Source organism: Catharus ustulatus, chromosome 18 (assembly GCF_009819885.2).
Source record: "Catharus ustulatus isolate bCatUst1 chromosome 18, bCatUst1.pri.v2, whole genome shotgun sequence".
Lineage (NCBI taxonomy): Eukaryota > Metazoa > Chordata > Aves > Passeriformes > Turdidae > Catharus > Catharus ustulatus.
The window spans coordinates 7,918,696-7,931,786 of record NC_046238.1 but is presented as its reverse complement, the minus strand read 5'-3'; the positions used below and the strand labels follow the sequence as shown (position 1 = coordinate 7,931,786).

Here is a 13,091-nt window from a genome sequence, read left to right as displayed (position 1 = left end):
CTGCTGTGCCACTGAGCAGGACAGGAGCGGTAGGAATGAACATTCCACTGCTGCCTCCATCAAGGCTGCAAATATTGCCTTAATGTTATCTTGACATCTTAATTTAGGTTTAGAATGTATAATGAGGGTGAATCTGATTCTGAATGAAGGCATGTCATCTTTATGTGTCAGTCTTAATTGCATTCCCATAGTCTTCATGAAATCATTCCTTTGGTTTTTGAATATTTGGAATTACTGTTGTGTTCTGTGTCTGTTGTAAGGTGCATCCAGTCCCTTTCCTTCAGAACCCCTGTGTCCACTCCCACAGCCAGACACTTGTTAGCAAAACACCTGGGTGACAGCTGGAGCTGTATTTTATATTCTGGGATGGCTGTTGTTCCAGTTGATGGGTTTGTTTTGTTTTGGCAATAGCATGTCCAAATTTCAAAAATGTTTTAGTTTAAATTTGTTACAAAATCAGGGTATCTCAGCGATTTGCAGTTGGTAACAGATGTAGCTAAACTTAAGGAATCCTTTTGGAAAACTGTATCTTGGAGGCTTCAGTTCTTGCTACCCCTTCAAAGTAGTATTTTGATATATGGTTCTTAATTATTTCATTTGTACAGAAAAACCAAACAGCATGAACAAACATGACTCATCTAAAAAAGAAAAAGATTATTTGTGTGCACATTCACAGTTTGCTAAAGTAACATGTTCCTGCTATTATGCAAAAATTTGACAAGAATGTGTTTCTGCTTCACTTGCAGGGTTACACCAAGTCTATTGACATCTGGTCAGTGGGCTGCATTCTGGCAGAGATGCTCTCCAACAGACCCATCTTCCCAGGAAAACACTACCTTGACCAACTTAACCATATCCTTGGTAAGCTTTATGGAAAAGCAGCATTTCCACATCCATCTGTCTCTCCATCATTTCTGCCACCTGGGCTGTTCTTTCCCCAGTGGGTCACCGTCTAAGGTGTGGATCTGTAGGTGTGTCTGCTGTCCCCTCTGGTTATTTTTGCAGCAATTGCTACAGGTAATCATTGTTTGGGGACAACTAGAGAATACTTATCAATTTATTTACTACATCAGCAGATGTATTTTTAAAACACAATTTAAAAAAAATTAAAGCTTATATATTAAGTCCAGGCCAAATTTTAAAAAATTTCTGTAGGTACGCCACTGGGATCTTTGTAAGAGATTACAGATCATTAGAAAACTCAGATCCATTTATTTTAAAAGTGTTTTTTAGTAAAAGTTTCTAAAAGTATTTGCTATCCTTAAAACATTTCATCTGAAGTCTCCTTCCCAGAAGTTTTAATATTGAATTTTAGCAGATATGATACAGCTGTATTAATGTGCTTTTCACAGAATGCACTATTGTTTGTATTCATATTTTTTAGGTATACTTGGATCCCCTTCCCAAGAAGATTTGAATTGTATAATAAATTTAAAGGCCAGAAACTACTTGCTTTCCCTACCACACAAAAATAAGGTACCATGGAACAGGCTGTTTCCGAACGCTGACCCCAAAGGTATTTTATAACTCTATTACATTGTACCAAAGTAATGGCAGGATGGGAGTTTTTATAACCTAAGAATTTATGTTTATATTGGAAATATAACATGCAGGTGCCTTAAAATAGCACTGTAAATCTAATATAAAATCATAAACCAGCACAAAGCCCTCACACTAGCTTCTTTTCAATGCAATTTTTAATAATTCTACTTGTTGTGTTTAGTTTCTAACTTACATGTGAAATCCAAACTCTTGTCACTGTCCTTGGAAGCACGGTACATTATTCAAGTGCTGAACATCAGCACTGGATTTCAACACTGGCAGCAAACAAGTCTTGAACTTTGTTTCTAACATCACAGAGGTGGCAGCCGCTTGCTGCTGCCCTGGGTAGAGTTTGTGCATCAGTTGTAGATCAGTGAGTGGGATCCTTAGGTACCCTGAGAGCTTAAAATTGCATGGGCTAAAAAATTCACTTAGGATATGAGGAACAAAAGTTATAAAAGCAAGGAATATAATTGTTAACCTTTCTTAACAAGGCTTTAGTAAAGGGTAAATATGATTTTGTTTTGCTAGATAGCTTTTAATTTACCTTTTGTACTCAACTTCATACAGTCTAAGGGTGGCTGTGTTCCCATACAGTGCTCTTTTACCTGCTGTAGCACAATTCATAAGTCACTTCTTTTTGAACTGATATGATAATTTACTCTTAGTGGATATGATCAGGTACTAAATTACCATGTAAAAGCTGATTTCTGCAGATGGAACTGTATGGAGCTGATTATCCCTGTCATTGAGGGAAAACAGCAGTGATTTATTCTGCTTTTGTACCAGAGCTGATCAGTGTGAGAATCCTCCCCGTGGGCTGTGACAGCTCAGATGGCAGCAGTGCTGGTACCTCAGCTGAGGGGGAATGTGCTGTTTGGTGCTGTGCCAGGGCAGCTGTGCCAGGGCAGCTGTGCCAGGGCAGCCTTCAGGGGCTGGAGCACTCGGGGCAGGAGCAGCGCTGTGCCCCACGCGCTCTGACTGGGGCTGAGCACGGGAGCTGCCGGCACTGAGGGAGCCACAGCAGAACTGAGTGATGGTTCCAGTGCAGCTCTGGGGCTTTTGGAGCTGCCCTCGAATGCAGGTGTGTCTCCTGTACAGTGCTGGGTGCTGCAGGGAGCTCACTGCAGTGGCAGGGTGGTGGTGAGGGTGCATCCTCCCTCCCCAGGCTGTGCCATGACCTGAGCTCACAGGTCTGCTCCTCATCCTGCTGCAACTGCTGCACTGCATCAGGATGCCTCTCTTAAAGTTCTGGTTCTTAAATTATGTGGTGAGGAGAAGAAATGGGATGGAATTTAGGATACTGCAGATGTCCTAGGGCTTCTTGCTCCTATAATCAGTGTTTTCTCTTCTTGCAAAAGGGAAATGTGTTACAGGCAAAGCAGCTGACCAACTGCAGTAGCACTGATTTGTGATGTCTGTCCAGAGTTGCATCAGACTTCACTCTCTGTCTTACTTCTTTATGGATTCTTTACGAGTTGTCTTCAACAGATTTTGCCTGAATCTCATGAATATAAATGTATTTGTATCATCTCTGGAGAGTATCTTCTGTGCTGCTGAGTGTGTCAGAATATTTCACTGTGATGATCTAGAACTCCTAATGACTTCTGGATGACATTTTCATCCATAAACAGACAGGTTTTCTTTTCAGAATAAGAACATATTCATAATTATTTCAGAAAAGCTCCATCTTAGTTTGGATTTTGGCACAAAAGTCCAAAGCATTTTTCTGAGAGAAGAAAAAGTCTCAATTATTTAATTTCTGTTGTAGTTCAAACCAGATTGTACCCTAGGATTCCGTGTGTTTCTTGCCTTGCCATCCATTGTGGGGCTGAAGGGCTTTGGCAGGGTAACACCTCTGCTGCAGCAGGTGGTGCCCAGGGCAGTGGAGCCCAGGAGTGCTGAGAGGGGCCGGCACAGCCTCTGTGCCTGTTCCAGGTCCCAGCTGCAGCAGGGAGCTCCAGGGGTGCACTGCCCTTAGCACAGACCTTGCCTAGTGGGTATTGCCTGGCTAAGGTCAGGGTTTGTAACACTTTTGTGGAGTGTGTATTAAACCCTTGCTCACTTTTTTTTCCTCTTAGCACTTGATTTGTTGGATAAAATGTTGACCTTTAATCCTCATAAGCGGATTGAAGTGGAGCAAGCTTTAGCCCATCCATATCTGGAGCAGTATTATGATCCAAGTGATGAGGTAAAGACATTGTTAAAATGTAAACATTGATAAAATGATCCAGCTGATTATTTTCTACTTTAGTTTAAGAGTAATATTTCTTATACACTAAAGGAATTGAAGAACAAATTGCATCAAATTACCAAAGTTTGTATTTCTCATTTTAGTACAATGCTTAGGAGATGCCACACAATAAATAGATACTAAGGTGCCCTCCCTCTCCAGAAATGGAGATTCTCAGCTCATGTGTGGCCTGATTTCACAATGTCTGAGGTAAAGGAGAGAATGACTGAGTTTGCCATCAGGTTGTTTTAAAAACTCTGTATTGGAACTGGCTGCAGCTTATGTACAATTCTGAGGAGACTTCTGACTCCTTTTTGTGAAGAAATAGGGCAGGAGGAAATAAGCTAGTTTTCCTGAAGGAACAGATATGTTTATTCCAATAAATAAAAATGTATAAAATAATTGTTTTATTGAGGTAGATACTGAGTTATGAGCCTTGAACAAATATTTCAACTTGTGGTTTAGATTTGACTTGCTACTTGCTGTGGTTGATGTAAAATTTGGTAAATTAATACATAAAGCACACATAGGACTAATAGGGGAAGTTCTGCCTTCAAGACTGCTCAGTATTAGATATTTTTGTGAAGGACATTTTCAGATTTTTTTCCCCATCCATAAAAGGACTGCATGAAATTCAACAGCACAGTGACATTAAAGCAATCTTTTTTTTTTTGTGTTATTAAGCCTGTAGCTGAAGCACCCTTCAAGTTTGATATGGAGTTGGATGACTTGCCGAAGGAAAAGCTGAAAGAATTGATTTTTGAGGAAACTGCAAGATTCCAGCCAGGATACCGATCTTAAATCATGCATAGGTAAAGTCCCAGCAGTGGGGATGCTCGGGCAGGGGGAGGATTTGGGACTTTGGTGCTACTGCTGAAGTGTAGGACTTGCCTTTCCCAGTGCCCACTGATTGCCTGTCCAAGGACCTGACCTGTCTTGTTCTGTTTTTGGGGGAAGTTTCTGCTTGCCCACAGCACTGAAGTGTCCACACAGGCAGCTGTGTGAGGTGTTTGCCTTGTTTGTAGGTTACATTTAGGGAATAAGAATTGCATTTCAATAGTGCTGCTTTTAGAATAAAAGCAATTGTAACACTTTGAAATGCAAATTTTGTTAAAAAAAAACCACTTTAAGGGGCAATGTTCTTCATATATTAGAGATACATAATTTTTTTCATGTGGCTTCAAACACTTTTATAAAAACCTATTCCTAAATGTCATGTACAGAGGAGAAATCTCTTAAATTATTTTCAGGGAAAAAACCTGGACATGAAATTGTAGCATGAATTATCTTTAGTTTTAAGTAGCTCCCAAATAGTGTGAGTAAAGAAGAATAGGTATTTAAAAACTCATTAATTTTATGACTAATTTTTCTAGTATTTTGATGGTCTAAGAGTTTAATTTAAAATGAAATGTACTGATATTCACTGGCTGACTTTTTTTTTTTTAATCAATGAACTTAACTGATCTTCCACAAGGCTTGCAAGTCTCAGGAGTTTCATACCAAATTGGTCAAACACTGACTTGACTGGAATACCTGTGAAACTTCTGTGATACTAATAGGGGAAAGTATCAAAGTTTCATGAGTGGAAAGGAAAAACAAACCAAAGGCAGCAGGCTGCCCTGGGTTTGCTGGTTTGTGCTCTCAGTGCTCTCTCCCTCAGAGCAGCATTCTGCAGTCACTGCTTTGGGTGGGCGGGTCCAGCAGGAAGGTGAAGTTTTGAGCCAGGGCACTTCCTTGCTGCCAGAAATCCTCAGCTCTGCTGCCAGTGTGCAGGAGCTTTGTGGCTTTGCTATAAAGAATAATTTTTCTGCACTAAAAATGGGATTTCAGTTTCTGCATTGCATATACCCCCAGGTTTTCATTTAATGATGAATTAATGGGAAAGAAAAAGAAAAAAAGTGGGGGAAACTTTTAAAAATACAGTTTTTACTTTAATAGGGTAACTGCTGTTGCCACTGACTTGAATATTTAGATGTATAGAAGCTCAAAAATGAACAAATTTCAATTTTCACAAATACTGCATTTTGTTTACTTAAGCTTGCTAGGTGATATTGGATCTGTTGTAATAATTAAAAGGTTCACATACTGGTTCTTTTAGTTGGCATTGTTAATAGAGCAGACCTGGGACACAGTAACTGCCTGGTGTTAATGTCCCACCCTTGTTTTCTGTGTGAGAGCACAACTGTGCATGTACACATGGTGAAGAAAGTCACTCAGATTTGTAGGAAGATGAAACCTGTTCCTAATAGGCTGTAGTCTCAAGGAAGGACAGCGAGTGGTTACTGCTGTGGTAAATCATAGTTTGTGATCTCTTTGCTTGTCTCTTTGCCCAGACCATACTTACCTAGGTTGTATTAGGGATTAAGGGATAAAAGGATTAGGGATAAAGATATCAATGATCTGTTGCTAGCAGAAATTTCTGGTTTGATAAAAATGTTACCTTCAAATGCTACTATGCAGAGTTGATTTGGCTGCCACAATACTGAAATTGAAATACTGTACTTAGCTTGATCATATGCTGGTAATTTGTGGTTAGGATTGCCAATAGTGCCACAACACAACAGTTTAAACGTGGCTGCTTGATATCCTAGTGGGGGCCAGTCCCCAGGAGCTGGCTTCAAATGCACAGTAACAGTGTCCTGCTGTGACTCCTGTTCCCCTGCACACACCCCCTGTGCTTTATCAGGCAGCTCTTCTCACTGGGCTGTTTCTCAAGATTCAAACTGTGCCTTGGGTTTTGGAATTGAGAAGCAATATGAAAATAACAGATTTTTGATTAGTTACGTTTAATCTTCCTAATCTTTCCAAGAATTAATAGTTTAAAATGGAATGCCCTGATATCTGCTGTCTCCAGATTCTTTTTGAACATCTGTAGATCCTGCTGTCTCTGGCTCATGGTAAACACAGTGTGCACAGAAATAGAAAAGGGTTTGTTTTAAAAGGTGATGTTAAACTTCCTTCACTGAAATATGTCTCTGCTCTCTTTTTAGGACAAGGACTTAAAGGACTGGGCATGCTCAAACGTTGCTGTTCCTCTTCCCAGTTCTTTATTGTTGGTCATGTCTTGTGGCCTCTCTCAGCTTATCCACTAACTCCTTTGAGCCATTCAGGAGGGCGGTTCCTGGTAGTTTTGGCTTTTCATGCTTTCAATGAATCTTTTAAGCCTGAAGAATTGTAATTGACACTCCTATGCGTAATGCCCATTGTTGACCTGTTGCAGTACTGTACTGTACGTGCACCTACTGCTGCCCGTGTTTTAACTGCTTGCTTTCTGGTTTGAAAGATGCAGTGGTTCCTTTCACTCCTGGATCAATATCCAAGAAGAGAATTCATTAACCTGTAAGACGTTTACACCATGAACTATGTTTTTCTGACTTTACTGAAGTCGCTGGCATTTTTTTTTTTAGAAAAGCTACTATTCAGGGCACTTTAAGTCAGTGACATCCCAGATTTTTTTTGCACGTCCTTTTTAAATAGAAATGGTTGGTTAGCATCCAGCAGAGTGTACCATTATGCTATGGATTGCAGCATAAGTTGTGTTCATGTTAATCTTGCTTATGCACTTGTTTGGGTGTCCTGTGCTGTACATACAGGTATTCTATCCAGTGTAAGAGCTACATAGGAGCCCAACTTAAATGAATTCATCTAAGAAACATTTTTCCATGTATTGACAAAATTTGTACCTTTTTCTCCCTGCTTTTTCTAAGAGAGATCATTTAAAGTTTACCCACGTTGGAGGCATAGTGCTCCCAGAGTTCCTACCATGCAGTAGTGTTTGTGTGGCTGTGCAAAGGCAAGGTGGCAGCTGCAGCTGCTCTTTGCTCCCTGGCTGCTCGAAGGGTTAACGCAGACCACGATGGCACCGTGACCCCATGGCCAGTGCTTTTCCTGGGCAAGGCAGCCCTATCTGGTGGCAAGCAAGAAACCAAAATATGATGTTAATTAACTCAGTCTACATCCTGCATACCAATGAAATGCTTCAAATGAGGATTGATAGTTTTGACATTTGAATCTAATCACTGACATTCAGATTCTTGCAGAGAGGAACACTGCATCTTCAAATGAGAAAGTTTGATTTTACTTTTGCTCCTACAGCATGTCAGCATCTCAAGTTCATTTCTTGCAACCTACACTATGGTGATTTGTAATCAAGCCTCCATGAGCTCGTGACATGAAGTACTGTTCTGTTGTCAAGTACTATCAAACTTTTCTGATAATGCTGAGTTAGGACAACCAAACAAAGCTAGCACTAAATACCGTTTAAAATTGTATACCTTTTAATGATCTTTTCAAGTATTTGTTACTGAAATTGTATAATGTGGAGTTTACTAGGTGTTATGTTCCAGTGCAGTGCCTCCTTTTCTTTCCCCACTGCTCTCTGTGGTGAGAAATTTGCCTTGTTTAAAATAATTACTGTGCCCTCGCATGACTGTTAAAGCTTTCTGTGCAAAGATGATTGTCTAAGTGCCACATGCCTATGATTGAGAAAAAAAATAATCTATTGTTACCTCTGAGTTGTGTTCAACTGAAATGCTATTCAACAAATAACTTAGGAAAAATAGTTCTATTTTTAGCTTTTCATATCTCTGCTGTCTTTTTCTCATTTTATTTTGGCAGCAGTGAAGAATGGATTGTATAAAGACTGCTTGCTAATATGAACAAAATGCACTTGTAATTCCTGGAAATAAATTTAAATCTTATATCTTCACATTAACATTAAGATTTAGTTTTTGGTTTCCTCTTGGGTAATGTCTTTGAATGGAAATCAGGTTCAATTGCTACTGTAGTACATAAGGATGCTGGCTGGTTAATAACTCCAGGCTTCCTCATACCATTTAGTCTGCTCTTCAGAGAAATCTAGAAAGCCATTAACTTAGACTCCAGTAGATAAGGGTGCTTACAAGATTCCATTTCAAAATTTTCTTTTTCCTATAGTTTAAGTGTTAGTCTGCCAAAACTAATTTTTAATAAGCAAGGGTTCATCATTAAAGGGCATTTTCTATTAGGAAGTTCCTGTGGTACATAAATCTCTGTTGTGGGGAACAAATTCGGAGCATTGTCAGGACACTGCACAAGTGATCATGGAATCGTGGTATGGAACCTATGCTAAAAACATTTCTATAGAAGAAATATGCACTTGACTGTTGATACCAGTGTAGAAATTTCTCTTGACCTTTCTACACATCTTTACCAAAATGCTTTTCTCACTCAGTTTTGAAAAGTTGAAATATTTCTAGAATCTCTGCTACTTGCATGATCATCATTACAACAGGAATCATTTTTGGCATGGTTGGAAAGATGACTGTTACTGAAATTAGTTTGTAACACCTCCGTTTTAATTTATTAAGGAAGAACTTTGGCAGCTTACTTCACCCTTCTGTTTCCCAATTCTTTTTTTAATACTTTGTTTAATTTGGGATGCTTGGGGAGGTGTAGACTTACCCTTGCATCCTGTCTCTCTGAGTGAGAAGCCGAGGGTTTGCTTTACCTAATGTCTGGTGCTTTTGGGCTTTCTTCCTTAGCTACTTTTGCTGAATCCAATTGGCATCCATCAGGATCCATAACCACATTCATCAGTCTTTTACTGAACTCAGTAAACATTGTTGGGTTGAATTTGTTGATGCGTCAAATGCTGAAGAACGATTGATTTTTTTTTTTCTTTTTTTTCTTTTTTTTTTTTCTTTTTTTGGGTCAGATTTTGAAAATAGTTTAAAGAAGGTGCCTCTAACAACACTGTGTTAGGTCAGTTATTTCATCATTTTACATTGGGTTCTTTTCTTTATGCAGTTTTTATATTTTAGAGCGGAGAACAGCAACTCTTAATCGAAGTAGCATGCATATTTCATGGTAAAGATGCTTTGGGAATAAGGAATGTAAACAGTTCACTGTCAAAAACATTCCAACCTTACAGCTGAAGAAAAATATGCAAACACAAAATTCTCATGGATGCTTTGGCAAACAAGCCTCTGACTCTGCTGTCCTGCCTGTGGCCAGACTCTTCCTCAGCCCTGTGACACCAGAGCGGGGCCGCGCGTGCCGGGAGTGCCCCTGGGGACAGAACTCGGCAGTGGCCAAACAAAACCTGAGGAGCTGAGCAGGGCTTTCCTTGCAGAATGAGAGAAAGAAAATCCTGTTGTTGCTGCCCACTGTAATATGCTACAATATATTTATACCATGTCGAAGTTGTTTGCTGAGCAACTGTACTATAGATTTAAACTTTATTAATATATATTTGCTTATGTTAGTGTAGTTTATATAGTCCTTGGTTATTGATAAATTTATTGTGTTGTTACAGCACAGTGATATGGTATAAATATAGATCTATACATACACACCATATACTTATGAATTTGGTCCCTTGCATAGTACTTTTATATTTGTACAGCAATGTCTTCAAGCAATCCCAGATTTTAGGGGAAATATTTTTGTAAATGCAGTGGTTTAAACAAAAAAGTCCAAACAATCCTTTTACTAAGTTTTAAATACATTTGTGGTTCAAAATGATTTAGTTAACAATTGAAATCAAGACACTAAATTAGTGAAAAGTGCACATTAGTAAAGTGAAGCTTACAGTGGTTTTTGTAGCATGTGCTGTGATCAAACCAAGTGACACATCGGCGGAAATGTGGAAGTTGGACTACATGTGTAAATCTAGAACAAATTTCTAAAGGTTGCAGCTGGTTTACTTACTATTGTTGCCTTTTCTCGTGTTGTATCAGTGTAGAGCACTCTTAAAATACTCAAACTGCTTTGTCTTTGCTTTGTACTGTTGGTGCCTTCTTAGTCATGTACCCCACAAGTCCTGCATAGCTAATTTAGTTAATGGTAAGTTTAAAATAAAAAAGCAAAGGAAGATTTTATAAAAAATAAATAAATCATTTTCTGTATGTTCTTATTCATTGTAACAATTAAACATTTATATTGTGACAGATTTGTGATTTGGTTAATCTGTATAGATCAATTGTAAGTAGCAAAGGTTTATATTTCGTCTTATTCTTTTGATGTTGTAAACGTTTGTGATTTTCTTTTTTAAATCAGGTAACTTAATGTTCTGTTTTGTTTTTGGCATCTGAATCTTGTAAAAACAAATGCAAAGAAAATCATTAAATTGTGTCCCTGTATTACCAAACCAGCATAGTTCCGTGCATATCTAGAACGACTGGGACTTTGCTTTGCCCTGAGCTGCTCCATTGGCTGATCCTAAACTGCCCCTCCTTGGAAGTGCACGGTGAGCAGCCTGCAGCCAGAGCTCTAACTGCTCAAGGTGTGTGTCCCCCTGTGAAACTCTACCAGCTTGGAATTCAATTAGGGAAGCTATCAAAAAAAATAAACCACAGATGAGCTTTCTTTATAGACAAGCAGAAATGTTTTATCTAAGGTGTGAGAAAATTATGAAATCTTGACCTGCTGAGTGATAGAAATCAATTGCAGTGTATCTGATGGTTCATGGGCTTTTTTGGCACTCTTTATGTGGATATTCATATTGCACTGTACCCACAAAATCTTGAAAAATATTACTTGTGTAATCCTTAGAGACCAAATGTTTTCATTTCAGTACAAAAAGGTTCTACTCCGATCAGGGGTTTGAAATGTGGGATTTCTGGGAGCAGTACAAGTAAGTTCATATCACTGTCATGGACTTTTAATTCTTCTTTAAAGAACTGAACTCTTAAATGGTGTATCTGGATAATGGCAGCTAAAAACTTCTCTAATTAATATGAAAAGGCAAAAAATGTGACCTGAAACTAAAGAAAGCTTAACAATAACTGACAGGTCTGTAACAGCTCTGAGAATTGGCTTGTAAAAATTTCCCTCTCATTCCCCTCCTTGGCTTTTACTGCAGACTACAGATTTTTTTTTCCCCCAAGAATAATACAGAATTTAATTTTTGCCATGTTTCTGTGTGTTCTTACATTTTTGTTGGCTGTGGCTGTTCCCCTGGCAGGTGTGTTCACCATAGCATGTGCTTCAGGGAGGGACTTCAAGGTACAGCTGCACAGCTGCTTGGCTCCAGGAAGGTTTTGACAAGCAACTGACTGACTTAACGTTGTCATCTTTGTTTCAGTGTTTGAAATGCCACACAGATTTCCTGTGTCTCACCAGAACTGGCTGTAAGCTTTAGCTGTAGTGGGCACTCCTGAGCTGTTGGGCATGTGGGTCAGGGTGGGGCTGGTGGTTCCAGTGAGCACCCCCAGGTGCTGGGCAGATGCTGCACTCACACTCAGGAAGGCTGGCAAGGAGCTGCTTTTGAGAACAAGCTGTGTTTATTGGAAGAGATTAATGTAGGTGTGATGGCAGCAACCTTTGTCCAGCTCTGACCCAGGACTTTGCAGACCAAAGATAATTCTGTGTTGTGCATGCTTCATTGTCAGTTACTCTTTCTACTAAATTGCATGTATGTAACACTGAAAAACTTAAAAAATGTAGAACACTTGAGGCATGTAGAAGACTCAAAAACTCATTGTGTCAGTGTATGCCCTGTCTGGTGCTGGTTACCTTGCTCTGATGTGTCTTCTCACCACACGAGTCCAGGTAGCTTCAGAAGGAGCTCTAGAACTGCAACTCTGCTTCCAAAGGCAACTTCAGTGTGTCTGCAAACACCCCCTGGTGTCAGAAAGGCAGCCCTGCTCATGTGCTGTTTGTGTGCAGCCTGATCTTGGGACTTGGATGTGAGAACTGTTCTGTAACCCTTCCTGCTTTTCCTTGTAATTTATAAATTACACTGACGACTTTCCCTCACTTCAGTACATCTTGCTATTGGTGATTTACTTTTGTCTGTATTTAAAGTGAGTCTAAACAAGTTCCACTTGTTACAAAAAAATCTTTATTCTGTAGGATTTGTGAGCTTTCTGATGATACTGAAAACTTCCTGCTACTTCCCTGAAGCTGCCTCTCATTTTCCTTTCAAGATGCACACACACAGAGCCCATTTTCCCTGAAGTTCCTTCTCTTTCCAGCTGATTACTTAGCGTGGTAGAGAAATGTGTGATCCTTCTAGCTTAATACAGAGGTAGCTGTGTTTGTATGTGAAGGCTGAAGAGAGGAGACTTGAAGTCTTCCATTCCTGATTTCCCTGAAAAGAGCAAATTGTCAAGGTCTTGGGATTGCAGTGTTTTCTCACCTAAAAAGACAGTAATAAAAATACTTGCATTTCTCTTCCCAGGCTGTGAGTTTGTGTGCACTCAGCTGTTGGCTGCTGCCTGCAGCTCCTGTCTCCTTGCCTTGCTGCTTGCACTGGGCTGACCTTTGATCTCACTGAGTTCCTCTTCCACTGACTGCTTTTCCTCAGGGCTTTATACTTTCCATGCTGGGATCT

At 39.5% G+C, this 13,091-nt stretch overlaps 1 protein-coding gene across 1 annotated transcript in view; it reads left to right on the top strand.

Moving 5' to 3' along the window:
• MAPK1 (mitogen-activated protein kinase 1) overlaps positions 1–10,904 on the top strand; it is a 33,784-nt gene extending 22,880 nt beyond the window's left edge. The window contains exons 5-9 of the mRNA XM_033075501.2: positions 747–861; positions 1,385–1,516; positions 3,624–3,733; positions 4,460–4,587; positions 6,766–10,904. Coding sequence (XP_032931392.1) covers positions 747–861; positions 1,385–1,516; positions 3,624–3,733; positions 4,460–4,576 — 474 coding nt within the window. The 3' untranslated portion in view covers positions 4,577–4,587; positions 6,766–10,904. The remainder of the gene's footprint in view (positions 1–746; positions 862–1,384; positions 1,517–3,623; positions 3,734–4,459; positions 4,588–6,765) is intronic.
• The last annotated feature ends 2,187 nt before the right edge of the window (positions 10,905–13,091 follow it).